Source organism: Puma concolor, chromosome C1, assembly GCF_028749965.1.
Source record: "Puma concolor isolate L17-30 chromosome C1, mPumCon1.1.hap2, whole genome shotgun sequence".
Classification (NCBI taxonomy): Eukaryota; Metazoa; Chordata; class Mammalia; order Carnivora; family Felidae; genus Puma; species Puma concolor.
In genome coordinates, this window is record NC_141674.1 from 204,650,343 (window position 1) to 204,674,850 (window position 24,508).

General features: G+C 50.0%; 3 protein-coding genes across 14 annotated transcripts in view; all 3 read right to left on the bottom strand.

The window, feature by feature from the left end:
- NHEJ1 (non-homologous end joining factor 1) overlaps nt 1-9,439 on the bottom strand; it is an 82,294-nt gene extending 72,855 nt beyond the window's left edge. The window contains exons 1-3 of one of the 5 annotated variants that reach the window (XR_015255570.1): nt 8,710-8,823; nt 6,210-6,386; nt 5,585-5,797 (exon numbers count right to left, since the gene is read on the bottom strand). Coding sequence is in view for 4 of the 5 variants with exons in the window: in XM_086719681.1 (XP_086575807.1) it covers nt 5,585-5,797; nt 6,210-6,386; nt 8,710-8,730 (411 nt within the window). In the remaining variant the exon portion in view is untranslated. Of the gene's footprint in view, nt 1-5,584; nt 5,798-6,209; nt 6,387-8,709; nt 8,824-8,952; nt 9,165-9,315 lie in introns of those variants that run through there. The other 4 variants (XM_086719679.1, XM_086719680.1, XM_086719681.1 and 1 more) reach the window with 4 other exon arrangements.
- A 677-nt stretch (nt 9,440-10,116) lies between these two features.
- Nucleotides 10,117-17,146, bottom strand: SLC23A3 (solute carrier family 23 member 3). 4 transcript variants are annotated; one of them, XM_086719674.1, is made up of 12 exons: nt 16,492-17,077; nt 16,160-16,317; nt 15,895-15,992; nt 15,610-15,683; nt 15,222-15,403; nt 14,784-14,907; nt 14,531-14,645; nt 13,317-13,570; nt 12,644-12,749; nt 12,174-12,338; nt 11,083-11,178; nt 10,117-10,990 (listed from the first exon to the last, which is right to left on the bottom strand). In XM_086719674.1, the coding sequence occupies exons 1-12, from the start codon at nt 16,669-16,671 to the stop codon at nt 10,701-10,703; spliced, it is 1,842 nt and encodes a 613-aa protein (XP_086575800.1). In that variant the 5' UTR covers nt 16,672-17,077; the 3' UTR covers nt 10,117-10,700. The 4 variants fall into 4 exon arrangements, with proteins under 4 accessions (XP_086575800.1, XP_086575802.1, XP_086575801.1 ...); XM_086719676.1 differs by lacking the exon at nt 15,610-15,683 and having other exon boundaries at nt 15,218-15,266; nt 16,492-17,146; XM_086719675.1 differs by lacking the exon at nt 12,174-12,338.
- A 1,316-nt stretch (nt 17,147-18,462) lies between these two features.
- Nucleotides 18,463-24,457, bottom strand: CNPPD1 (cyclin Pas1/PHO80 domain containing 1). 5 transcript variants are annotated; one of them, XM_086719684.1, is made up of 9 exons: nt 24,439-24,457; nt 23,008-23,095; nt 22,432-22,540; nt 21,557-21,638; nt 21,270-21,390; nt 21,056-21,184; nt 20,392-20,453; nt 19,928-20,045; nt 18,463-19,701 (listed from the first exon to the last, which is right to left on the bottom strand). In XM_086719684.1, exons 1-9 carry the CDS (start codon nt 24,447-24,449, stop codon nt 19,156-19,158), a joined length of 1,266 nt encoding a protein of 421 aa, XP_086575810.1. In that variant the 5' UTR covers nt 24,450-24,457; the 3' UTR covers nt 18,463-19,155. The 5 variants fall into 5 exon arrangements, with proteins under 5 accessions (XP_086575810.1, XP_086575814.1, XP_086575812.1 ...); XM_086719688.1 differs by lacking the exon at nt 24,439-24,457 and adding an exon at nt 24,075-24,317; XM_086719686.1 differs by lacking the exon at nt 24,439-24,457 and adding an exon at nt 24,036-24,317.
- Between the last annotated feature and the right edge of the window lie 51 nt (nt 24,458-24,508).

Genomic DNA, 24,508 nt, shown 5'->3' on the forward strand with positions numbered 1-24,508 from the left:
AGAGTTCCTCTCCCTACCCCCAAGCAGATGAGCTAAAGGAGGCACTAAGAAGAAATGCCCTAGATCAGAGGTCAGCAACATTTTCTGTATGAGCCAGGTAGTCAGTATTTTCAGCTCTGTGGCTCATACAGTCCCTGTCACAATAGTCAATTCTGCTATTGTAGCAGGAAAGCACCCACAGACAACGTGTACTACATCAGGGTGCTGGGGTTCCAATGTAACTTCTGAAAAATAGGCAGCAAGCCAGAGGTGGCTCACTGGCTGTAGTACACCAACCCCCACGTTTCTCTAAGGACAAATTAGGAGAAGAGATGGGGGGGGGGGAGGCATAGGTAACAAGGGTTAGTGGCAGCAGCTTTTGTACCAGCACCAGGACCCAAGAAGTGCAGGGTACTGACACAGAGTGGAAAGCCAGAAATCAAGTCTAGCTGTAAATACCAGTCACTTCTTTCCATCACACAGTACATCCCAACCTGGTCCTGTTTCTCAGGTCAGGTCCTTCGGATAAACTTAAGCCTCCAGGAAGTACTGTTCAAAATGTGGCAGAAGTTCTGCCTCGGGAAAATTAATCTGCTCTAGACCCAACCCTCTTTCCTAAGAATTATTTTCTTAGGTTTGGTCCTGTTCAAGGTAGATTAGGAGGAAAAATAGGTGAATACTTGTATGAAAGTAAGTCAATGTTTGCAGGGGTTGAAGTGAAAGTAATTACAACTGGTAACCAAACAGTGTCACCGTCCATCTGGTAACAGCCTTCAAATAACAGAAACTCCTGGGGTGCCTGGGTGGCTCAGTCAGTTAAGTATCTGACTTCGGCTCAGGTCATGATCTCATGGTTCCCGGGTTTGAGTCCCGTGTCGGGCTCTGTGCTGACAGCTCAGAGTCTGGAACCTGCTTCAGATTCTGTGTCTCCCTCTCTCTCTGCTCCTCCTCTACTCATGTTCTGTCTCTGTTTCTCTCTCTCAAAAATAAATAAACATTAAAAAAATTAAATTAAAAAATTTTAATTAATTAATTAATTAATTAAAAAATAAATAAATAAATAACAGAAACTCCTAACGTAGTAACCAGCCTCTCTCTGGGAATCCACCTTAATAGCAATTTCTTTGAGTGGTAGTAAATATAACAACATGAAACACAATGAGAAACTGTTTTTAACCAATGCCATGTTCTAATTAAATATGGTAATACCATACCAAGCACCTGAAATGATCTATCAGACTCTAATGTCTACATAGCAAAAAAAAATTAAAAAAAAAATTAAGCTTTTTATCAGTAAAAATTTCAATTTCTCCAACAATTTCATAAGATTGGGTTACACCACTCCGGATTATCAGGGTATAACTCATTTCAAAGTTAGATGAACACTAATATAGATAAATATGACAAGGCATGTGGCTGAAGTAACAGATTTCAGAGCAAATCCACAGATACTACAAGGAAAAATCTTGAAGTACTTCAGGAGGTCAGGAACACCCCACCCCTTCATTTACAGACAACAATATATGAAGAGAAGGAGTTCAATAAGTCAATTCAACAAATAACTACTGTGTGCCTCATACATATTCTGACCCTTTGAGGCTTCTGCCCTCAAAGAGCTCACAACAGTTAAGCAGGTCAGGAAGTGTGGTGGATATAGAGGCAGGAGCTGCCGATCTTTTCCAGAGGAAAAGCTACTTATAACTTCCCCTGATGTCTTCATATTTCCCATTGAAATATTTACAAGTCAGAGGCAGGAGAGCAGAATGGCAGTTATCAATCCCGAGATGAATTCTATCAGGTTTGGATATAGTGAAGAGTGCAACAGACTGGGAATGACATCTAGATTCCAGCTCTGGTTCTGAGAGCACCTAGATGTGAAAATGGCTTAATCCCAAGCACCTTCAAGGTCCTTATCTTTTTCAAGGGAAAATTACAGAGTCAGAGTATTTGCTCTCACAGGTCCGCTATAATGCTAAAAGTTCAGTAATACTACATATGTTCTCGATTTACTCTTCACGATTCCATAGTAAGGCTGTGACTGGCATCTCCCCTTTAGAGATGAAGAAACCAAGTCTCATAAAAATTCAATTATTGGGGCAACTGGGTGGCCCAGTCAATTAAGCGTCTGACTCTTGATTTCAGCTCAGGTCGTGATCTCAGGGTTCATGAGTTGGAGTGCAGGCTCTGTCAGGGCAGAGTCTGCTTGAGATATTCTCTCTCCCTCTCCCCCTCTCTCTCTTTGCCCTTCCCCTGCTTGCTCTCTCTGTCTCTCTCTCAAAATAAATAAAAATTAAAATTAAAAAGTTACATCAGATACTAGGAAGAACGAAGGAAGAAGGGACAAAGGGAGTTGGCTGGAAGCAGAAATGGGCTAGGAAGCGGTGACCCAAAGCTCTACATATTCCATGATATCCCGCAGAGCCTTGAGAACTAGTAAGTCATTAGTGTGAACATCCTGTGTTGTACCCTCCTGTTCTCCTGCATGACTAGTAGGAGTTAAGCTGTGTAATCTCTCTGGAAGACAATTTGGCATTATGTGAGCAAGAGTAAAATTACAAATATTCCTCGATTTAGCTATTCCACTGCTAGTTTACTCATACATTTACACATAGGAAAAGTAAATACAAGGACAGTCACCAGGCATAACAACAAAAGAATGGAAACAACTTAAGAGTCTACTAGTAGCATATCAATTAAATACATGTTGATATATTCATTAAATAAAACTCTATTACCATTAAAGAATATTAAGGCAGATCTTCTCAATATATTGCTATGAATGATTTCTAAGTTCTAGAATTAAGTGATGGATTATGTGGATAGCACGCTGCCATTTGTGAAAATGCACACACGCACACCCAGATACGTATTTGACTGAGTATGTACATACTTACGTATATGCAAACCTACGTATAGCTTTAAGAATTCACAAGATGGCATCCGTAGTTGCTTTAAAGAAGGAAAAGGAGCGACTAGAAAAAGGAGTAGAAAGACCTATTTTTTCACACTAGACCTTTAAATGCTATTTGAAATGTTTGTCTTTTGCATGAATTACTCATTGAAAAAAAATGAAATAAAAACTATCACAACAATGAGTAACAAACAAAAATTATGACTGTGTGACCTCACAGACACACACACGAGCCTGAAATAGTATCTGCCTACACCCTTGACAGTGTCCACTGGCTCTAACTTTTTCCCTGTAAAGCCTCCTCAGGTTCAGGGGTTTCCCTGGGATGGCATGCTTCTTCTTTTTTTAATAATAAATATATTATTTTACCTTAAAGCACTATTGTTCACCAACTGATCCATACTCACATCTCCCTGTGGCCAGTCAGGACTGATTCCACTCCAAACACTAATGCTTCTTTCCTTATTGCAGCTGCCCAATTAGAGAAATTTGCCTACAACAGCTAGTTTTCCCTTTACATAGTATTTTCCATTCTAATATCATTATATAAGTGCTCTTTATTCTTTCAGGGAGAAAAAACTAAAAACAAAAACATTTGAGCCCACCAGCCTCCTAGGAGACCTGCCTCCGAAATCTCACTATTCTGAATTTCTAGGGCTGTGTGATGCAAAATGAGACTAGCTATAGCTGGCGCTTCCCAAAGGCAGCCTTAATGTTTTGGTCCCGGAACAGGCATTATCAAGGGAACAGTGCCCCCTGGTGTTACTTAGAAAAAGTTAACAGGGTTTTGAACAAAAGAGCGACGTCCAAAGAAGGATGGAAATTTTCATCAAAAATTTCAATTAAAAACAACAGATATCAATGACTGCTATCTGCTAAGCACTGCTGATGGACCTTAGAAAGTCTGAGATGAGAGGCGCCTGAGTGGCTCAGTCGGTTAAGCGAGTGACTTCAGATCAGGTCATGATCTCACAGTTCATGAGTTCAAGCCCGTCGTCGGGCTCTGGGCTGACAGCTCAGAGCCTGGAACCTGCTTCAGATTCTGTGTCTCCCCCTCTCTCTGCCCCTCCCCCGACTCGCACTCTGTCTCTCTCTCTCAAAAATAAATAAACATAAAAAAATGTTTAAGAAAGTCTGAGGTGAATGAGAAGTAGTTCTCCGCAGCACCCAAGCCCAGCTTTACTGGATTCTAGATCAATGGGGCGCCTGGGTGGCTCACACAGTTAAGCATCTGACTTTGGCTCACGTCATGATCTACTTGCGGTTTGTGAGTTGGAGCTCCGTCTTGGGCTCTGTGCTGTCAGCTCAGAGCCTGGAGCCTGCTTCGGATTCTGTGTCTCCATCTCTCTCCCCTCCCCTGATCACGTTCTCTCTCTCTCTCTCTCTCTCTCTCTCTCTCTCTCTCTCTCAAAAATAAACATTTAAAACAAATTTTTTTAAACACATGAGAGAAGAGCTTCTCAAAAAGCACTTTGTCACTCACATCCACTCTGTTGATGCCAAAGCATCACATCATCTCTGGAAAACTAAAAAGGGGCTATAGGAAATGATGCCCACTTGTCTTCAGGTCCTTCTGCTGATAAACCTACACCCTGAGACCTCCCTTAGAAGACGTAAGCCTCTAATGCTACTGACTGAAACAAGCCGTTTATATAAAAGGGTAGAAGGGACCAGTGGCAGTAATTCCTGCAAACAAGTTTAGTGTTTACTCTCAAGCTAATTCCTAATAAAAGCTCTTGGGGCCTAGAAAGCTACAAGTGAGCAAAGAACATTATCTTCCTAGTGGCTGAAAATGGGCTCTTGAATCAGACCTACCTGGGAGTAAAATTCCAGCTCATTCATTTATAAGCTGGATGACTCTGGACTGCCTTCGATCTCAGCTTCCTACTCTGAAAACAGGGATAAGAATACTTACCTTGCAGGGCAGCGGTGAGGATTAAGTGACAAGAAGGGTTCAGAAAGGTACATGACACTACATACTCTGCCCTGTTGCCAGGCTGATCTTGATAAATTACAAATTGGATCACGTTAAACCCCTGCTTAAAGTTTTTCAGTGTATCCCTGTTGCATTTAGGATAAAATCCAAACTCATTAGAATCCTTCAAAATCTGGTCACTGCCCACCTCATTTCCCACAACTCCTGGCAGTCATGAAGTTCCCCCACTTGCCCACACTTCTATATCTCCCTGTTTCTCAAAATACACTCTGGCCTAGAATGACCTCCTGATCTTCTCCCAATTACTTCCTGCTCACCTTCAAAATCAGCTCAGAAACCATCTCTCCAAAAAAGGTTTTTCAGACCTTTGATCATCCTGAGCTTACCTCAATCAGAGAATTTGCCATACTTTATCCCGTTTTCCGTCTGTCTTCTCACTAGATTATGAACTCCAGGAATAGGCTATATTGTGTTAGATCTAAACACCCAACAATTAGCCCATAGTAAACACATAATAAAGGTTGAATGAATAAAGCAATGAATAAAGACACACAATAAAGCAGGTAAACCCAAACTCTGCAAGTAAAGGATACGATACACCAGTCAAGAATCCATTTTGCCTTCTGTCTAGTCAAGGAAAATTTTCCAACTGGAGAAGAATTTCAAATGCAGTCCACAAAAAAAATAAAAGCACCTAAAGATTCATTTCAAAGCAGCTGGCATTCCCCTTTCCCACCCCATATCTGAATTGCACTCACCAGGGAAGGGTTAGCTAGGATGCAGTGGAAATTCCAATAAAAAGGGAGACCAGAGAGCTCACTCTGCACCCGTAGTATCATTGCCTCGTCCACACGATCACAGGAAAAGGTAGCTTTGCCAGGGCAAGCAGTGTCCTTCAACAATGGGCGAAGCAGATGATCCAAATGACAGAGAAAAGCTGCAGGAGGGGCAGTCAGGCGCTTGTTCAGCTCCTAAAAAGACAGCAGGGGTCATACAGAGTGAGACTACTAAAAGGAAACTGACTCCCCACTCCGTAACAGCAAAGGAAAGCTCGTTAACATGAAGACAGTGGGCATGAGAAGGGAGGGAAAAAAGACACAGGAACAGGAAAGAAGAAAACAAAAAGAGAGAGCAACTGGCCTCCTTCACAATCGTGCGTGTACTGCATGCCGTGCAGAAACGAACACACGTACAACCAAATGGAAAGATCCCAGGGCTTTGGGTAGAAGTGCAGGACACTCATTGGAACTGTCTCAACCTGATCTGACCTCCCTTGGCAACCTACAGGCCAGTACGCTGGTTGGTGTGAATGTACCCTGACCTCCACTGAGACAGAAATCATACCCACAACCGCCCCACCGCCAGACTTCTTGTCACACTTACCTTGGCTCTCTGGCTGACCACACTAGCGTCCACCTGTTCGTGCCACACCTGTTGCAGATCTGAAACCAGCAAGGCATAGCCCTGCTTGGTGATATAAGCCTTGACCAAGAGGGAGTTCTCGGCGAGTGGCAGCCACGCCCATGGCTGCATCAACAGACCTTGCTCCAGTTCCTCCATCTGCAGGAAAGTCTTAATTTAGGAAAGTGCCCCGGGGTACTGCAGGCCTGGGGGTGGGGGCACCACTCAAACAGCTCTATATCAAATAAGCCTTGTGAAAGACTCCTCCCTCATAAGACAGAAGGCACGGACTTAAATCCTCCCCCTTCCCCGCACACACACAACCCCCCACTCCCATCCCCTGCCCCACATGTAACCAGCTGGACAACTTTACTACCTCCTGGCCACTACAGATCTATTTAGAATTTTTTTTAATTAAGTTCCTAAAGGGCATAAAATATCTTTCTTCCATAGTGTTCAAGCCTTGGCATATTGGTATGAGTATTTCTGCTTGCTAACAATATAACTTAATGTGGAAACCTGAACCATTCTTGTTACATCTTTTTTCTTTTTTTAATGTTTATTTATTTTTAAGAGAGACAGAGACAGAGCTTGAGCAGGGGAGGGGCAGAGAGGGAGAGAGACACAGAATCCGAAGCAGGCTCTAGGCTCTGAGCTGTCAGCACAGAGCCCGACACGGGGCTTGAACTCACGGACCGTGAGATCGTGACCTGAGCCGAAGTCGGACGCCCAACCGAATGAGCCACCCGGGCGCCCCTCTTGTTGCATCTTTATCACATTCCTAATAAAAACATCAATGCTACCCTGTCCCAGAACTTCTAGAAGTAGTTCTTGTCTTATAAAACATCATAAGTCATAAGTGTCATGAGCAGGAAGTTCAACTTATTTGATCATTATCTAGAAATAAAACTCTAGAAACTCTCAGAATTTCAAATATATATTTATATTCTCTAAATACATATATACATACATATAAGCATATACATATACATACATACGCATTTATATACACAAACAAACATTCCTCAACACAGGGATTCTTAATCTAGTGTCTGTGCTTGTGAATCCTCTGAAATTATATGCATAATCTATGCAAACATGCGTATAGCCATTTGGGAGGAAGAAGTCCACAGCTACGTCAAATTCTCAAAGGGATCAATGACACACATATACAGACCTAATAAACTCTTTTGTTTGTCCAGAAGCAAACAAAAAAGCCCCAAATCCCATTTCGAGAAGAATGTGGGTGACTAAGAAGTCATAAACACAAGGCACAGCATTTCGCAGAGATAGAGACAATTCATTAACTTCCATTTCACTCATCCCCCCAGATCCCCAACCCAAGGTACTGTCATGGCCTGCTGTATATCCTGGAACTCCTGGAAACCAACTTTTCTAGTTCAACAACTAAATTTGTAGTCTTAACTTAGATGTTCTGTAACTATGGTTACTTTACAGGAAGTCTGGTCATTTTTCCTGTGGGTAAAAAAAAAAAAAAAAAAAAAAAAGTGATACAATTTCCTTCATTATTTCAGTCTATAAATACAAAGTGAAGTGAGGGAGTCGTCTTAGAATATAAAGGAAATAATGAAATTCCTTGGATTTCATTAACATGATTAACATGGCTCTATTCCTCCTGTCATTTCCATCACAGTCTAAGCCGTTATTCTTAAAACCATAACCTCGCTTTTGAAGAGGGGTCTTGTAATAAAACTTAATTTGTACAGTCAATAGTTAGGTGAAAAGTAAATATATTTTGTGATTTTTATTTGCAGCAGCCTTGTGTTTGGAGGATGGGACTGCAGTCACTTCCCATCTGCTGCTCCCACAGGGAGGAGATCTTGGAATGATTAAGCTAGCCCTCACTAGACCAGAGTTCCACATTGCCAAAGGTCACAAAGTCAAGTGAACAAGTCGCCAAGCCCTTCAGTGCACCCTCTAAGAGTGCCAAAATTGGGTTGATTCTCCTCGCCTAACACTTCAGAAAGCCTGGAAGCTCAAAACCCTCAAACTGTATAGTTGTTTTCTGTCTTGTTTGGGGGTGGGAGAGGAGTCTAAAATGCGCTCAGGGTATGGGGCACACGGGTGGCTCAGTTGGTTAAAGCCACAGACTTCGCTCAGGTCAGGATCTCACAGTTCATAGGTTCCAGCCCCATATTGGGGTCTACGCTGAGAGCTCAGCTCAGAGCCTGAGCCTGCTTCGGATTCTCTGTCTCCCTCTCTCTCTGCACCTCCCCTGCTCGCGCTCTGTCACTTTCTCCCTCTCTCTCAAAAATAAATAAACATTTTTTTTTAATTAAAAAAAAAACGTGCTCAGGATCAAGAGGCCCCATAGGAAGGTCTGAGACATTCAGCACCAGACCTGGGATTGGCAATGCTCCCACCACGCGCGTCCTATTGAGTTCAAGGCCTCTGAATCTTATCTTTCCCCACCTCCCCTCCCCCCCCCCCCCCCCCCCCCGGCTTCAAGGCCGTCTTTAACCTTCACGTTAACAAGATTCATCCATTTATTATTCTTGAATGACGCTTAGGAGCGCCGACAGTCAGATGCGGTAGTCTGAGAATCCGGGTCCGCACCGAGTCCCGCCCCTCGGCCCAGCCCCTCTCTCGGAGCAGCTCCCCCACCATCCTGCAGAGGGCAGCAAGGCCCCAGCCACCGTCCGGGTTGGGCCACGCCTCGTCCCTCCGTGGGGACCAACCCTGGCTCCCTTTACCACAGCCCCACCCCAGGAGTCGCCTGACGTAGTTTCCATCCGCCCTCGCCGCGAGGGACTTCGCCGTCTGCCTCTCCACTTTGACAGCTGTGGCTGCACCGAGGCGCGGCTCGGGACCCCTCGGGGGTAACAAAACCGACCACCGGTCGCTTTGCAGCTCCGAGGAGCCCGCCAACCAGTAGCCACACAAACCCGCCTCGCCACCGGAAGGCGGGCTGCGCACGCGCTGCGCACGCGCCTCGCCCACCCACGGAGGCCTGCCGCAGCACCCGGGCCGCGCGCGGCTCCCGGCACGCCGGCGGAACCCCGGGGGGCCCCTCGCCGCCTGGCTCCAGCTGAGGCCTCGGCCCTGATTGGAACCCGACACCACCTACCGTGAGGGGCCGCGAGAGCTCCCACCGTCCTCTCAGCAGACCGCGCAAACCGAAAGGCCTAGAGTAGAGGCCTTTCGGGACCTAGGGGCGGGGCCGAGGCCCGACGTGGGCGGGGCATCTGGGTCCTCGCGGCAGAAGAAAGCGAGCTGGGGGGCCGCCGCTCGGGGAGAGCGGGAAAAGGGCCGCTGGACCCGCTGCTGGGAAAGTGGAGTAGTAGTGGCGCCCCTCGGAATCGCGCTGGCCGAGTAGGAAGAGTGGCAGATGAGGTGCGGGAGAGGGGTCCCAGGATTTGGACCCTTCAATAAACTCAGGTCACTTCCCTCCCCTACCTTTCCAGCCCCCCCCCTTTTTTTTTGTAATAAAATGAGGAAATTGAACTTCACTAATTTTCTGATCCTCACTAGCGCTCAAGTTGTTTCAGAGATGATTCTTCCATGCATAAATCCCATGGTCTGACCTCATCCTTTACCTCTCCTGTCTCATTTCTCCTTCCATTTTTACCCCCATGCTTCTGCTCCATCACCACGGAGAAACTTAAAATCCCTCAACTCATCTTGTACTTTGTACAGTTTACGGTTTTGCTTCAGCTGCATGCCTGAGCCTGACATATTCTCCCCATCCGCTTTCCACAACCAGAGTCCTCTCGTCAAGGCCAGCCTCAGTGCTGCTTCTTCCATAAGGCCTTTGCCACGATCCACAATCAGAATTAACTGTTTCTTCTCTTTTGCTCCCATAGCATTGTTTTAATCTTTAATACAGACTGCCTTCTGGCTTGGATTTTAATTAATAATTACATAGGTCTTTTTTTTTTAATGTTTATTTATTTAGAGAGAGCACACAAGCAGGGGGAGAGGCAGAGAGAGAGAATCCCAAGCAGGCTCCACGCTCAGCACGGAGCCCTACACGGTGCCTGAGCCAAAGTCAAGAGTTGGACACTTACCCGACTGAGCCACCCAGGTGCCCCTACAGAAGGCTTTTTAAATGGTAGGTACCTTAAGAAGGCAGGGACCCTGTGTTCTCCATATCTGTAGTTCCAAGACCTTGCACATGGGAGGCCCTCAATAAATATTTGTTAAGTGCATGCTGGGGTTCGACTATAGATAGTTCACATACAAAATCTCATTCATTCATTCATTCATGGTCCACTAAACCATGGCCCCTGCCTGGAACAGTTAGGCCTAATTAAGAGAAGGAAAGGCAACACACCTATTGGGAAGTGAGACCTTTAGGTGGGTCCATTTCTCTCTCTCTCTCTCTCTCTCTCTCTCACACACACACACACACACACCTTCTTCCTAGGAGAAATTAGAGCCTGGGAGCTGACTCACACAGCAAGCTGGGAGATAGGGCTAAACTAACCAGGACAGGGGTAGGAGTCCTGGTAATCACTGGGACCTAAGTTCTCTGCTAGACTCAGGACACTGCTCCCCAAAGCCAAGCAACAAGTCTGCTGTCTCTCCTGGCTCACAGGCCCCTCCTTCCTCATTCCTAGGGTCTTCAGGCAGAGGGCAGAGGCAACGGAGGGGCTGGGGGATACAGGGAGACCAATTTGGGGTGGGGAAAGGAAGTTGGTACTCTTTAGCAGCCTTCTCCCTGGATTTCTGAGGCACCCGAGCCTCTTGGGTAGAGAAAGGAGATGGCAGCCCTTGACCTAGGCCTCGCTCAAGCCTTGTGCCTGCAAAAGAAAGGTTGGTCAGGCTATTGCCCTACCCAGGGAGTGATAACATCCGGGCTGCTCCCCAGTGCTGGGGCTTGGCCTCAGCTTACCAGGAATGGTGTTCTCTAGGAGGAAACCCAAGAGTCCTGCCAGGAAGATGGGCTCTGTGAGCAGCGAGCGCAGTAATACATCCAAGGGGCTCCAGCCTACAGAAAGTTGGGGCCAGGCAGGAGGGGAACTCTGATCCTATGCAAGGCCAATGGGTCATACTTCTAGACCTAAATCTAAGTCTTGGGCTAAGGACAGATCTTTTCCCATCTCCCCCACCTTTTACCCCTACTCTCTAGTTCCCCCACCCAGGCCCTTCGCACAAGGTCCCTGCCTATCATCCTGTCTTCTGAGCATCCACACGCCCTCTGAATATGCTTTGGTAGTTCCAGGCTCTGGAAAGCTTGGTATTAAAGTCCCAACCTTACTTCCCACTTCCTATATTCTATGCTGTAGCCTGGTTGTCTCAGCCTCAGTACTACTGACATTTTGGGCCAGATAATTCTTTGATGGAGGGGGGCTGTCCTGTGCATTGTAGAATATTTAGCATCATCCCTCTATCCACTAAATGCCAATAACAATCCCCTCTTCCGTTTGTAATGGCCAAAAATATCTCTGGATATTGTCAAATATTCCCTGTGGGGCAAAATCATCCTCAGTTGAGTACCACTGCTAGTTGCTAAGCTCCACTAACTAATGCATTTGCTACTCCTCAGACATACCCTATGACCCTATTTCTATGTCCTTGTTTATGACGGTTCCCCCGCCAGAAATGACCTTCCTCTCACTAAATATGTTCAAATCTTACCATCCTTTAAACCAGCTCAGTGTTAACTTGTTCTGTAAAACTTACTTGGATCATCTTAAGCAGAAACCATTTCTCACTGCCAAGCACCCCAGCCAGCTCCTTATCTAAGCCTTTCCTGTTACGTTCCTACACATGTCATCTCTTTTGTTAGACCGTAACATCTGGAGGCCCCTTTATATCCAAAGGGGCTAGCCTGGTGCTCAATAAATATTTGCTAAACGAATGGGTGAACTATTTACACCAAATCACAGAAAAGGGTGTGGGACCTGGAGTCTAGAGAGCCTCCAGCCTCCAGCCCTTGCTTTCCCAGTACTGTCCAACTCCTCTTCCCATCCCCACCCCCACCTGTGCTCAGCACAGGGGCTTCCTGAAGCCATCTCGGAAGCAGCAGGGCCATGAAGACGGAGAAGCCAACAATGAAGACGTTCCGCCCAGAGTCAATGTCAGCCAGGTGGAAGCTGGAGAATCCAGTAGACAGAACCACGGCCTGGGTCACCCCAAGCACCCCACCTGTCTCGTAGGGAAGTAATCAAAGGGGTTGGGAAGGGCTGGCAAGGAGAGAGTATTGCAGGGTGGGGCAGGTTGTGATGGAGAGAGACAACCAAAGGCTCATTTTCCCATTATGTCGGAAGCCCAGTCAAGAGGCCAAGATGTTGGGCTGAGAAAATGAGGGCAGCTGACCCACAGCTGACACCCCGTAGGTCAGGGGTGCTGTTCAGAAAGAGAGGGGGCCAGCCACAAGCAACCAGTTGGTCATCCTGGGGTGGGGGTGGGGGTACTGGTTCAATACCAGTCCTGCTGATACATCCACTCACCAAGTACAGGCAGCGGGATGGTGGTGAGGAGCTGGGCCAGCCTCGGGGAGAGCCCAAGCCCCACGCAGAGCAGTCCCACCAGATGGGCCACTCGCCGAGATCCAGCCTATGCGAAGCAGAGATGCTAGAAAACACAGCCACCTCCTTGATTGCCTCTTCAAGAGTTTTGCCTGGCTGGCCCCTTCTCATCATTTGGATCTCAACTCAAATGTGATCCTTCCGAGAAGCACTCTACCTAAAGGACATTCCTTTTCTCAACCACTATTCCCCTACTACCCTGCTTCATTTTCTTTTTCTTTTTTTTTAAGAGTTTATTTTCAATTTTTACCTGCTTTGTTTTCTTGATAGCACTTAACGCTCTGTACCTATCTTACTTTTTTTTTTTTAATTGTCTGCCTCTCCCTCTCTGAAGTGCCCAAGAGAGCAAGGACTTTGTATGACTTGATCTCACCAGACGCCCCAGCAAGGGTACCGTGCCGGAGGTATGGGAGTTGAGTAGTGACTTAGTGTCTTCCTCACGGTCCTAGCCGTTACCACTTCTAGGCACCTCCCTAAATGAGATCATAGAGGAGGCGTGCCTGGCAGAATGCTGGACACAGATGGCAACCGGTCAGCGTGAGTTCCCTTCCCTCTCGTGTACTTCCACTCCCCTGCCCCACCCCTGTCCACATACCTGGATAAGACTCACTGTGCCCACGTTGGGGAAGCTGGATGCAGTGCCCAGAGGGCTCCCCAACAGCCCGGCCAGCACACTGCCCAGACCCTCCAGGCTCAGCCCTCGATTGCAGGCATGTGGAGGTGGGGAAGGCAATTGCAGGAGCCGGCCACACAGGGCATAGCAGCCCAGGGAGCTGGTGGAGGCTGCCAAAGCCATGGAGATGCCTGCAGCCACAGCCCTGGGTGTCAGCAAGGGCCAGTCCCACTCACCTGGGGAGGGAGAAAAAGCCACCTTGGGGCCAGACTCAAGTCTGGAGCATCCCCCTGCTTCCAAAGGCCTGCACCACAAGAATCCTCGAGACCCCATTGTCTTTGAAGATAATGTCTTCTGGCAGAACCAACAAACTCAGGATAAGGACTCATCCCTTTATCATGGTCTACAAGGCTTCATCTTCCACCACACTCTGCCCTACTCTCTTCACTCCAGATAACACTGGCCTTGTTTCAGGCCCTTGTCCTTGCTGTGTTGCTGGCTACCACAGGGCCTTTGCACATGCTGCTCTCCCCACCTAGAATGCTCTTCTCCCTTGCCTTCACCTTGTTAGCACCTCCTCACTTCTCACATCTCAGCTCAAAGATCGCTTTCTCAAGAACAGTTTTCCTGATCTCTCTGGTAAAGTCAGATTCTCCGTTATAAGCTGCCATTACACAATGCATCTCCCCATTGTTACACTTACCACATGTAATTTTCAATTTACTTGGGTGACTGTTTAATTAGTATCTGCATTCCCTAGCAGATATAACCTTCCTGAGTATAGGTACTGCGTCTGTCATATTTAACACCACGTCCCCTACATGCCCAGCACATAATCAGCACTCAACAGACCTCTATTAAGTTGACGAATGAACAACTTTTGTACACAATGCCTCAAAAGCAAACTTCATATGTAGGGCCACCAACTCCAATGCTTGTGAGGGTAGGTAGCATAAGTGTGTAAATCGGATGAGGATTATTAACAGGGAGTGATGGGCTTGCAGATGTCTCTTAACACTAAATAAAACACCTGTGGTGAGGGGCTGGTATTGCCCTTCGGACTGGCAATTTCTCTCCCCTGGGTGTTTTGAGAAAGCACAGGATTTAACTCAGAAATGAAATTCGCTAAATCTTGAGTTCAAAGAAATAGACCTCTGATTTGAGTTAAGAGGCTGAAGGACGAAGAGCAGACCTACCTGGGTGAGGCAGCCAAACCCATGGTGCCTTGGGGGAGGCAGACAGCTCCGGGGGGATGACGCTCAGCCCCAGAAGGGCAGAGATGATCCACACACAGGCCACTGGTATCAGCACCTGAGGGGCGAGATTGAGACCAGAACCTTCCAAGCCAGCCTTCGAGGGGTAGACAGAAACCACAAAGGTAGCGGGCCAATCAAGCGTTCCATGCCAGCCCTTCTCACCTCAACTCGCCCTGCCCAGACCCCAACATACCGAGAAGAGCCGGAAGACAGGAATGTGAGTGTGAGGCGAGGAGGCTGCAGCTGGCCTCCAGGGGCACCGAGGTAACTGGCAGGAGCCCAGGTGCTGAGAACAGATCACCATGACCAGGATAAGCCTAGGGGAGAGAAAGAGCTTTAGGAGCAAAAGGAAGCAGGCATCCTGAGGGGGGTAAGGGAGGTAGAGGAGGGGCAGAATTCCCTAACAGGGATCCCAGAGAAGAGAAGGAGGAGGACACCTTGGAGGGGCAGCAGGGCACGGTGTGAAAGCCAGGGAGACCACATGAACCCAGCGAAAGTCCTGGATTCCAAATCCACAAAGCATTGTCCCTGCTCAGATGGCTGCTGAATCGGGTAGGGCCAGCTGCTCTGCCCTCCCCCAGTCCCGCACAGCCCACTGGTCACCACCCCATGCCCCTCAGGACTTACGTACAGCAAGGCCAGGCCCCAGTGAGTAGAGCAGAAAAGGGACACCTCCCTGTGGGCAGAGAACCCTGCCACCACCAGGCTGGGGGCCAGCACCAGGGGCCCACAGTGGGAGAACAAATGGCCAGGACTCCCCAGCAGCCCCAGCGTTCCCTGCAGCACCCCAGATACCACCACAGCCCCGGACACCTGTAGAAGCCGAGAAAAAGACAAAGAGGGTGCATTCTGCTCCATCAAGTTGACCTCAGCGTGGACTTCTCAACTAATCCCAGGGGGCGGGTCTCTGTCCCAACTCCTTCCCCCAGATCATCTCAGGCCCCAGCAAATGGAAACAGGAACCTCCTCCATCCTGGCACCACCTTCAGCCCTCCTGCTCGCCATCCCCAGGCACTCACCTCTCGGAGAGAAGTGTTCCGGAGCGCCAGGCCATGGCAGCCAGGCCCCCCACACAGGCGCAGCACAAGGGAGGCTGGGGAAAGTTGGGGGCGTGGAGAGGAGAGAGGTAAGTGGGACAGAGCCCCATTGTTCTACAGTCCTTGCTGGTCCGGGGCACAGCTCCAAGACCCCATAGCCTAGCAGTTCCCACCACTGCCCACTCTCAATCCTGTGCCCACCCAGGTCTGGAGGCTCAGACTGGCACTCCACTCCCCCCTCACCCTGTGCCCTTGCTCTGTGCTCACAGTTTCCAGGTGTCCGGATGGCCAGAGGTAGCTTCTGGCTGGTCAGCACCAGAGCAGGGACAAGGAACTCTAAGGACGGAGCCTGGACAAGAGGCAGCCTGTAGGAATAGCAGCCCTGGCTACTAGAGACAAGTGGCAGCCAAAAGGACTCCTCAGGCCACTCCTACACACACACACACACACACACACACACACACACACACACACACACACACACACACGCTTGCAGGAACCCGCCCCATTCTCTCCAGGGAGTTCCCCTCACCTGCTGCCTATCCAAATTTGCAGGGTGGTAGACACACCACACGAAAAGAGGCTGGAGGCCAGGAGTTGGGCAGGGGAATATGAGAGCTCTCCTTGGGGGAGATTTTGAAGCAGGAGCAAGTGGGAGACACAGAGCAGAGAAGCCAGCACCAAGATATGCTGCAGGAGAAGAAATGGGAAGGAGAGTCTGCAGAAACAGGTGGAAATGCCTATTTCCTGAGGGTTTCTCATGCCACGCCTACTCTCCCCTCCCCCCCCACCCACCCACCCCCCCCCCCGCCCCCCGCCATCACCCCTTCAGCTAGGACTAACTCCTACACCTCTGCCTCCTACCTGCAGAGCCAGAAGACAGCTGAGGCCCCAGGGAGGAGGCCCACACTGAGAGGCCCAAGGGTGAGAGGAGGGATTTTGGACAGCAGGCTGCGGTGGGAGTGGTGGTGGCGGCAGTGTGGCCAGGGCATCCTGGGGGCCCATAGACTGGAGTTGGACGGGATGGGGGTGTGATCGGCTCATGCTGACTGCCTTTCTTCTTGTCTTGGCTGCCCTGGGCCAGAGTTAAGTAGAGAGAGTAAGAGGTCGGAGTTTGGAGGAAGTTAGCTGCCTGGAGTGGGGAGGGGGTGGAGGCATCAGTGAAGCGGAGCGAAGGGATGAGGGATTTGGGGCAGGACAGGCCCTTTCACCTTTGCCCAGCTCTTGTGCAAATTCCATCACCCATTAACTGGGGAGCCACGTTCTGGACCCCTCCCCCGCAAGAATCTCCCATGTAGATCCCCTGTTTCATGCTTTGGAAAGTAGAATAGGAGAGGTGGGGAGGAGACTTATCAAATATCCTGGGGAGGTTTTAGTGTTCCCTCCTCACCACCAGCATTTGAAACGATCATGGTTACACCAGTTCTCAACCCTTTCAGGGTCAAGCCCCCAGGACTACCTGGGAAGGAAATGCATGGGTAACGTTCCTACATCATGCATGGCAAAAGTGACCACAACTCTATATAATTTTCTCACTGTAACAACAGAAAGAAGAAATAAAGGTAAGTGATAATATAAAGTATTTTGTGGGGTGCCTGGGTGGCTCAGTCAGCTGAGTGTCCGACTTCGGCTCAGGTCATGATCTCGTGGTTCGTGAGTTTGAGCCCCGCATCAGGCTCTGGTGCTGAGAGCTCGGAGCCTGGAGCCTGCTTCAGATTGTGTGTCCCCCTTTCTCTCTGTCCCACCCCTGCTTGTGCTCTGTCTCGATCTTTCAAAAATGAATAAACATAAATAAATAAATAAATAAATAAATAAATAAATAAATAAATAAATATAAAAAGTATTTCATATGTGAAACTTGGGCCCAACTAAAGGAGAAGACAATGTCATCCACTGCCTACCCCATATAGAGAATAACCATGGATGTGATAACTACAACATCAACGGATACTAGTGCTTTCCTGGCGACTCATGTATCACAAGCAGTGTTGCCATTGGTGACCTGATGTTCCAAAGTAGTGAACAAGTTCTTGGCCAAGTGCAGAACAAAGCAAAGTCCAGTTTTAATTTACACGTAGGTACATTCCTGGCAAACTTTGAGTCTTTTCCAAAATGTAGAAAAACGATTTCGTGTTTACATGTTAAAAATAGTTCTATGCTCAGATAAACAGGCTTTTCGTATACATGATGTCCAGCAGGGCATTCGAAAGTTATCTTGGGAACTCTTCATAAGGGAGGGGTCTCAAGCATTCCAGGATGCCTAGCATCTGGACCATACCAGCTAAATGCCAGTATCATCCCTTCAATTTTTCGCTGCAATCAAAAAATGCCCCGTAAGTTTCCAGACTGCCCCCTAGGGGACAGTACTACCTGTGTGGTGGATCATCTTAAGAAGTCCCACCCAAATACTCTCAGTCCAGGTGCCAGAACAGTTTACTTTCTTCCAGTGATAACCCAGCTTTAGACTTAACACCAACTACCACCATGTGTCAGACCAGACTGGAATTCGGGACACTCGCCCTGGCTTCTCAGGATCCACAAGGATGGAGGCCACCCAGAACTTGTGACAGGGCCAACCTCAGGCATGATAGAGTCACCATCTGTGACCCAGAGCACCCAAGTCAAAGCAGTGCTACAGGCCCCTGAGTGTTGGGAGCAGGGATGAGTGTAAGTTTGAGATGGAATCCTGTAACCATCAAACAACAGGGAAGTTCTAAAATGGGGCTCAGAGCAAATGAGTTGCAAGATGACGGACTCAGGAAGTAGAAAAGCTTAGAATCTAGATACGGGGAGGAAATTCTTCCAGGGCTGCCGCGGAGGAAAGAATCCCAGCCACGCAACTGAAACTGTTTATTGAAACCTCAGTTCTACAAAAGCGTGAAAAACCCAAATACAAAGCAGTGGCCAGAGAGGCCTGTGAAGAGAACACCCAGGAGAAGAACTGGAAGAGAGGGAAGCCCAGGAGCAGGGTACTAAGAAGAGGCTGGAAGACAAAAGGGCAGGGCTGAAGGCGGCAGCAGTCCCTGGCTCCTTTAGGCTACACCCAAGGGATGGGGTGTGGAGAGGGTTTCCCACCTGACCCCGCCTTCCCTCGGCAGATCCCACCTTGGCCCTATCAGTCCCTCGCTCTCCTGCTTCAGGGACATCACTCAGGCCCCCAATCAACATTTCCTCCCTCCCTCACCCCACTTTTCCCCTTCCATCATAGGGAACTCAAAAGCAAAAGTCTAGAACCCAGGGAGGTGGAGAGACAGGGGCTTCTCCTCTGTCTGGCTGTGATGTGGCCCTGGTCACCAAGCTGGAGCTTTCCCTGGTACCATCGCTGCTCTGGCCAAGCAGCCAGCCACTGAGGTCTAGGAGAGTGAGTGACCTTCAGTCCTTCTACCCCACAACCCCTTAAGCTCCATTACCTAGGAGGACGGGGACCAGCCAAGGACCCAGAGAGGTAGAGAGGATCTAAATCAAGCTTTCGCCCTCTAGGTTCTCAGGGATTCCCAAATCCTCTTAATGCATTTGTTGAATGCCTGCCTAGCCCGGGAAAATGAAAGACTTGAGACGGGCTAGCTCCATGACACTGAAAAGGGAACACTGCTGGGGCGGGGGGAGCAGGGGGGGCATTGGACTCCAGAGCCAGGGTGGAGCCAGGCCACGGGAGTGGTACCCAGGGCTGGGAGACCCAGTGGAGACAGTATGGTTGGAGTGGTGGCAGGCGTGGCAGCTTGGGGAGTCTCTCTGGAGCTTCTGGCAAAGGGGACAGTTATGGAAAAGAGTGGGAGGGGCAGGAGGGTCTGGGGGAGGCAATGGAGGAGGAGTCAGTGAAGCCAGAAGACTGCCCCAGAGTGAACGCAGCCCTGTGTCACCATCCAGGCAGCTGGAGACGTTAACAGGACATGGCAGGCACTGTGGCACGGGAGAAGGTATGCAGGGTTCCAAGAGGCACCTGGAGGCCAGTCCAAGGTCCGGGGGGCCGGGCGAGGGGCTGCAGGGCAGCCCCAAGGACTGGTGAATTACAGCCAGTGACGCCACAGCCAAGGCCACACTGCTCACATATGCCATAGCTAACAGGCAAGACAGCTGCGGGAGCGAAGATAAGAAAAGTCAGTGCCCAAATACCCTTCCCCCAAAACCTGCTTCTGACTGCCTTCAACACATCCATCCCTTGTCTGGAAACTTGTGCTCAAGTCAGAGCTCTCTGTCGCCATCTACTCTCAAACCCCATTTCCTGAGACTTTCAGCATTTGCTCACCCCACCTTACACACCAGCCCAGTTAAGGCCCCTATCTTTCCCAATCCTCCTCACCTTTGCCAGCCGCTGGCAGAGGGAGCCCAGGGCCAACTGCCAGGCCGGCTGCTCCAGCAGCACACACAGGTCTGTGTAGGTGTACCAGCCCCGCCGCCGTCCCTGCTGCTCAGCCACACTGTTGGAAGGGGAGAGAGACAGAGGACACCTTCAACACTCCTGCTGCTGGCCCAGTGGCACCCTCACTCCCCTGGGGACCCACACTGGGGAACCTGTTATACACACAGGTTCCTAAACTACCTGTTGGTCCAGAAATGGAGAGCGAGCCTAAGATCTGTGTTTTAAATAAGGTTCTACCACCCTTCCAAAGAAGATTACAAAGAGGGCAGATAGGTTTAGGAACAATTACCTTGGGAGATTCGCCTTGTTGTCTCCTCCCTCCCCCCAGTTACACCCTAACCCTAACGGTTTAGATCTAAGCCCCCAAATGCCGTAAGCCCCTCTTCCCAACTCCTAGAACCTACCAGCTCTCCAGCCAGCTCAGCACCTCAAAGATCTCCCGAGGGTCAGTGTAAAGACGCCAATCCTATGGGTAAGAAGAGAAGGGCACCAGGCCAAGTTCAGATAGGAGCCACAGCCATTTAATAACCAACCAAGACCACGGCAGCAGCTACAACCGCCACTACGGCAGACGCTTTTCTTGGCACTTACTACGTGCCAGATACTGTTCCAGGAGCTTTTATATATTAACTCATTTGATACCACATTATCTGGTTTCACATTATACCCTCAGTTAAGGGCAAAGAAAGAAAATAATCCTAAGAACGGTCCACACTCATAGGGAGCTCACAGTCATGAGGCAGAGAAACTCTGGAAGCAAATAATCAGAACCCAGTGAGATAAGCTCTGACTCAGAGTGTAACATGTTGGGCCTGAAGGAATTAGGGAATGGTGTGGGGCCGGGAGTGGGGGGGGGGGGGGTTCCATTTCTGGCCTCACCATGCCAGGAACCTCCAAAGGCTGTGGTTGGTCCAGAAAGGCTGGGAAGGGAAGACACTAATAAGGAAAGACACAAGGAGAAGAGGCAAAAAGAAACAAACTACAGAACGCTGACTGAGAAAAGCAAAGGATGAAGGGAACATGAGGAGCGGTCAAAGAAACAAAGTGAGAAATAGAACAGCTACTCACCATGGCATTCAGGAAGCCCCTCTCCAGGGCATTGAGAGTGGGCACGGCCACACCCCCTGCAGCTCCCCATTCATCATTGAAGACCTCCTCCTCCTCCCCTTCATCATAGAGGTACTTACTGGCCACCATCTGCAGGGCAGCCAGAGGTGGTATCAGAAGCGCTCACACCCGGCTCCTGGGTCACCAGGACCCAGAAGGAGAGGGGGCGTCTTACCATGGAGATCAGGAACAAGTCAGAGGACGACACGTGCTGTAGGTAGTCTGGGTTTCGATGGCGGAGCCGTTCAATGTACACCAGAGCAAGCATCATAGCACACGGGGAGATGCACGCCTCCCTGGGGGGCAGGAAGGATCAGTAATTAACCACAAGGGTCTTTCAACACTTATAACTCTTATGATGCTCATCCCTGTGTCTTTATACCTTCTCTTTAGAGACAACCATTTTCCCCTTTCTCTAGGGCCCAAATACTACCGCCCTATCCCCCTCAATTCCAAGCTCACCGGGACACATGAGCTACGTATTTCTTCTGGAGCCGGCGAATAGGGCTGGGGGCTGCCTTCTGGAGCAGTTCCACAGCAATGTCTGCAGAAGGCAAAGGGAAGGCAGAGTAAGCAAACAACTCCTCCCTTGCCACCACCCCCCCCAACTCCCCCACGCACCCCCATCCCCAGTGCTATCAGCAGAAGACCCAGATCTGTATTATCTGAAGCCTTGGGGACAGAACCACAGTAACAAAATGTATCAAATTCCCCCACGTTGAGACAAAAAAAACCCATTCTACATTTGGATTTCAGCTCCTTCCAACAGGAAGGCTTATTTCCCTGTCACCCAAAATTATCTAGATTTGTCTTTCACCTTGCTCATTTGAGAAAATAAACGTGCCTTGTGAATTTGGGATACATAGGATGTGTTTCTCGTATACAAATCAACAGTGGGGGCGCCTGGGTGGCTCAGTTAAGCATCCAGACTCTTGAGTTTAGCTCAGGCTCATGATCTCACAGTTAGTGAGGTCGAGCCCACTGTCAGGTTCTGAGCTGACAGCGAGGAGCCTGCTTGGAATTCTCTCTCTCTCTCTCTCTCTCTTTCTCTCTCTCTGTCGCTGTCTTACCCCCCGCCCTACACACACGCACTCTAACACACCCTCTCAAAATAAATAACTTAAAAAAAAAAAGAGTGGCACAGATTTGTAAGATAGCAATGTTTTTTTACTCACTCAGGCTAAAAAAATGTGGAATGGAAACCCAGTCCTTACACCAGACATCGATAAGTTAGCTATGAAAAGACGGTATAGCTCATGGGGTACACTGAGTTATTTTGGTGGCTGCTGACAACCCCATTTTCATGCTTCTTACTTGCCCAGGTACAAAACACTAACCTGCCACGGGGCTGGAGAGTTCCTCCAAGCTGCAGTCAGCTTCCCAGTCCCAGCCATAGTAGAGTCTCCTTCGGATCCGAGCGCTGAGCTTCTGGTGTCCAGGGAGGAACTGAAATGGCAGGTGGTGGAGGGTGAAAGGCAGGGAAGGCTACGATGGAGATCCTGGCTCCAGGCTGGGAATGGGGTGCGGCGCGGCGGGTTCACCTCACTGCTGGTGGGACCCATGCCCCACCCAGCCCCGTTCTCTAGATTATTTGCCAATGGTAGTTTATCTACACTGAGCGTGGGGGCGAGGCGGGGAGATATCCTCCACCACTGACTACTCTCCAGCAGAGGTTCTCGGAGAAGGTCCCCGGCGGCCACCCCTACCTCCAGTCCCCTACCAGAGTCCCCGCGACTCTCCCTCAGGGCCCAAGGAGCCGGGGCCTCGAGTAGTGAAAGCTCGAGTAGCTGCCGCCCGGCTTCCGCACCAAGCCGTCAGGCGAGTTCGCGGCGCCGCCCGGGCCGCGAGAGGAGCGCCGGGGATCCCGAGCTCAAGCACAGGAAGGCCAGGGAGGGGGCGGGCCGCGCTCTCACCGAGAAGTCCTGGAAGCCCGTGAGGGAGAAGGTGCCTTCTTCGTCCAGCAGGAGCCCGGCCAAGTCCATCGCGCCGCCACCTGCCGCCCTGAGAAAGTGGAAGGGAACGAATGGTAAGGGAGCCGCGGAGCCCTCGCCTGGGCGCCGTCCTCCCCCGCGCGGACGGCCGCCTTCGCCAGCGCAGCCCCCTGTCCTCGCGCCGGCGGCAGCAGGCGGGGCCGGGTTGGCGGGCGCCTCTTCCTGTTCCGCCCCGGGCGGGGCTCGGGGCTCCGGGCTCCGCGATCCGGGCTCCGGGTGTGGGCCTCGGAGGCCAGGGCGCTCACCTCACCCAGTGGAGAGGAGACCCGGCTGCGAAGCGCGTGTTGTGCCTCTGTCCCGCGTTTAGTAGCCGCGGGGGTGTCGCCGGCGAGTCAGCGCGCGGCACTTCCTGCCGCCCGCGGGGCCCAGCCGCCAGCCCCGACCGCCACGGAGGAGCCAAGCTCGCAATCCTGGTCGCCCTGAGCCCGGGCGAGTCCCAGAACTAAGCCCCAGCGTGCCCTTGTCTGGGTGGGTAATGAGGACAATTCCCGGGGGACCACGCCACACTGAAGATGATCAAGCCCGGCTGACCTTTTCGTATCAATGTGGATGTTAATATGAGTAGAACAAAGATGCAGGACGAGTCGCTCCCAAATATGTTTTTAAAAGATACGCACATACAACAATATACATGTATAAAATGCGTCGGAAAAAACACAGAAGAAACAACAGTGGGTACACTGTGGAAACGTGGCAGGGAAACTTACTTTTTGCTGTTTACCTTACTTTCGGTAGCTTGAACTCTAAACCTAATTACGTATTTTGTGGGGTCACTGCAGAAATTAAATGGTCACAAAGAAATACAAAGCGCCTAGTACGCTGTAAGCCTCAGTAAATGGAATTAATGCCCCCCCCCAAGAGTCAACAACAGCTAAGCAGGATTCTATTTTTAAACCCGCGACCCCAATCTCCCGTTTGAGCAAGGGAATGGAAAAAGCTCCGATACGTGCCGGCAGTAAAGTTTACGTTTGGGGAGGAAACAACTTTACTGAGTAGGTGAAGCTGTTTTCGAGTCAGTCGAGTCACGCGCTGGTGTTTGTTTATCCGCCGAGAGGAGGGAACTGGGAGGACCAGTAAGTCAAGGACTGACTAATGGGACAGCCGCCGCCCTTCCCGTGCTGAAGCAGATCCTACTCCGGACACTGGGCATTTGGCAGCCCACTTCCTGCCCCTTCGGCCCGCATCACACCGGGAAAACCGGGCCAGCACGGGACTCCCTAGCCGCCCTGCCTACATAGGCAGAGGAAGACGGCTGGAGTGCGAAGACACGGATACACAGTCCTTCGGTCCCGTGGAGCCGGACAGCGCACAGTCACGACCCGAGATCACGACTCCAGCAACCACAATACGAACCTGCGCAGCATAGGAGGGCTGACAGCCGCCTGTGCGCAGGCGCGGGCCGCCCTATCCCGGCGGTTAGGGT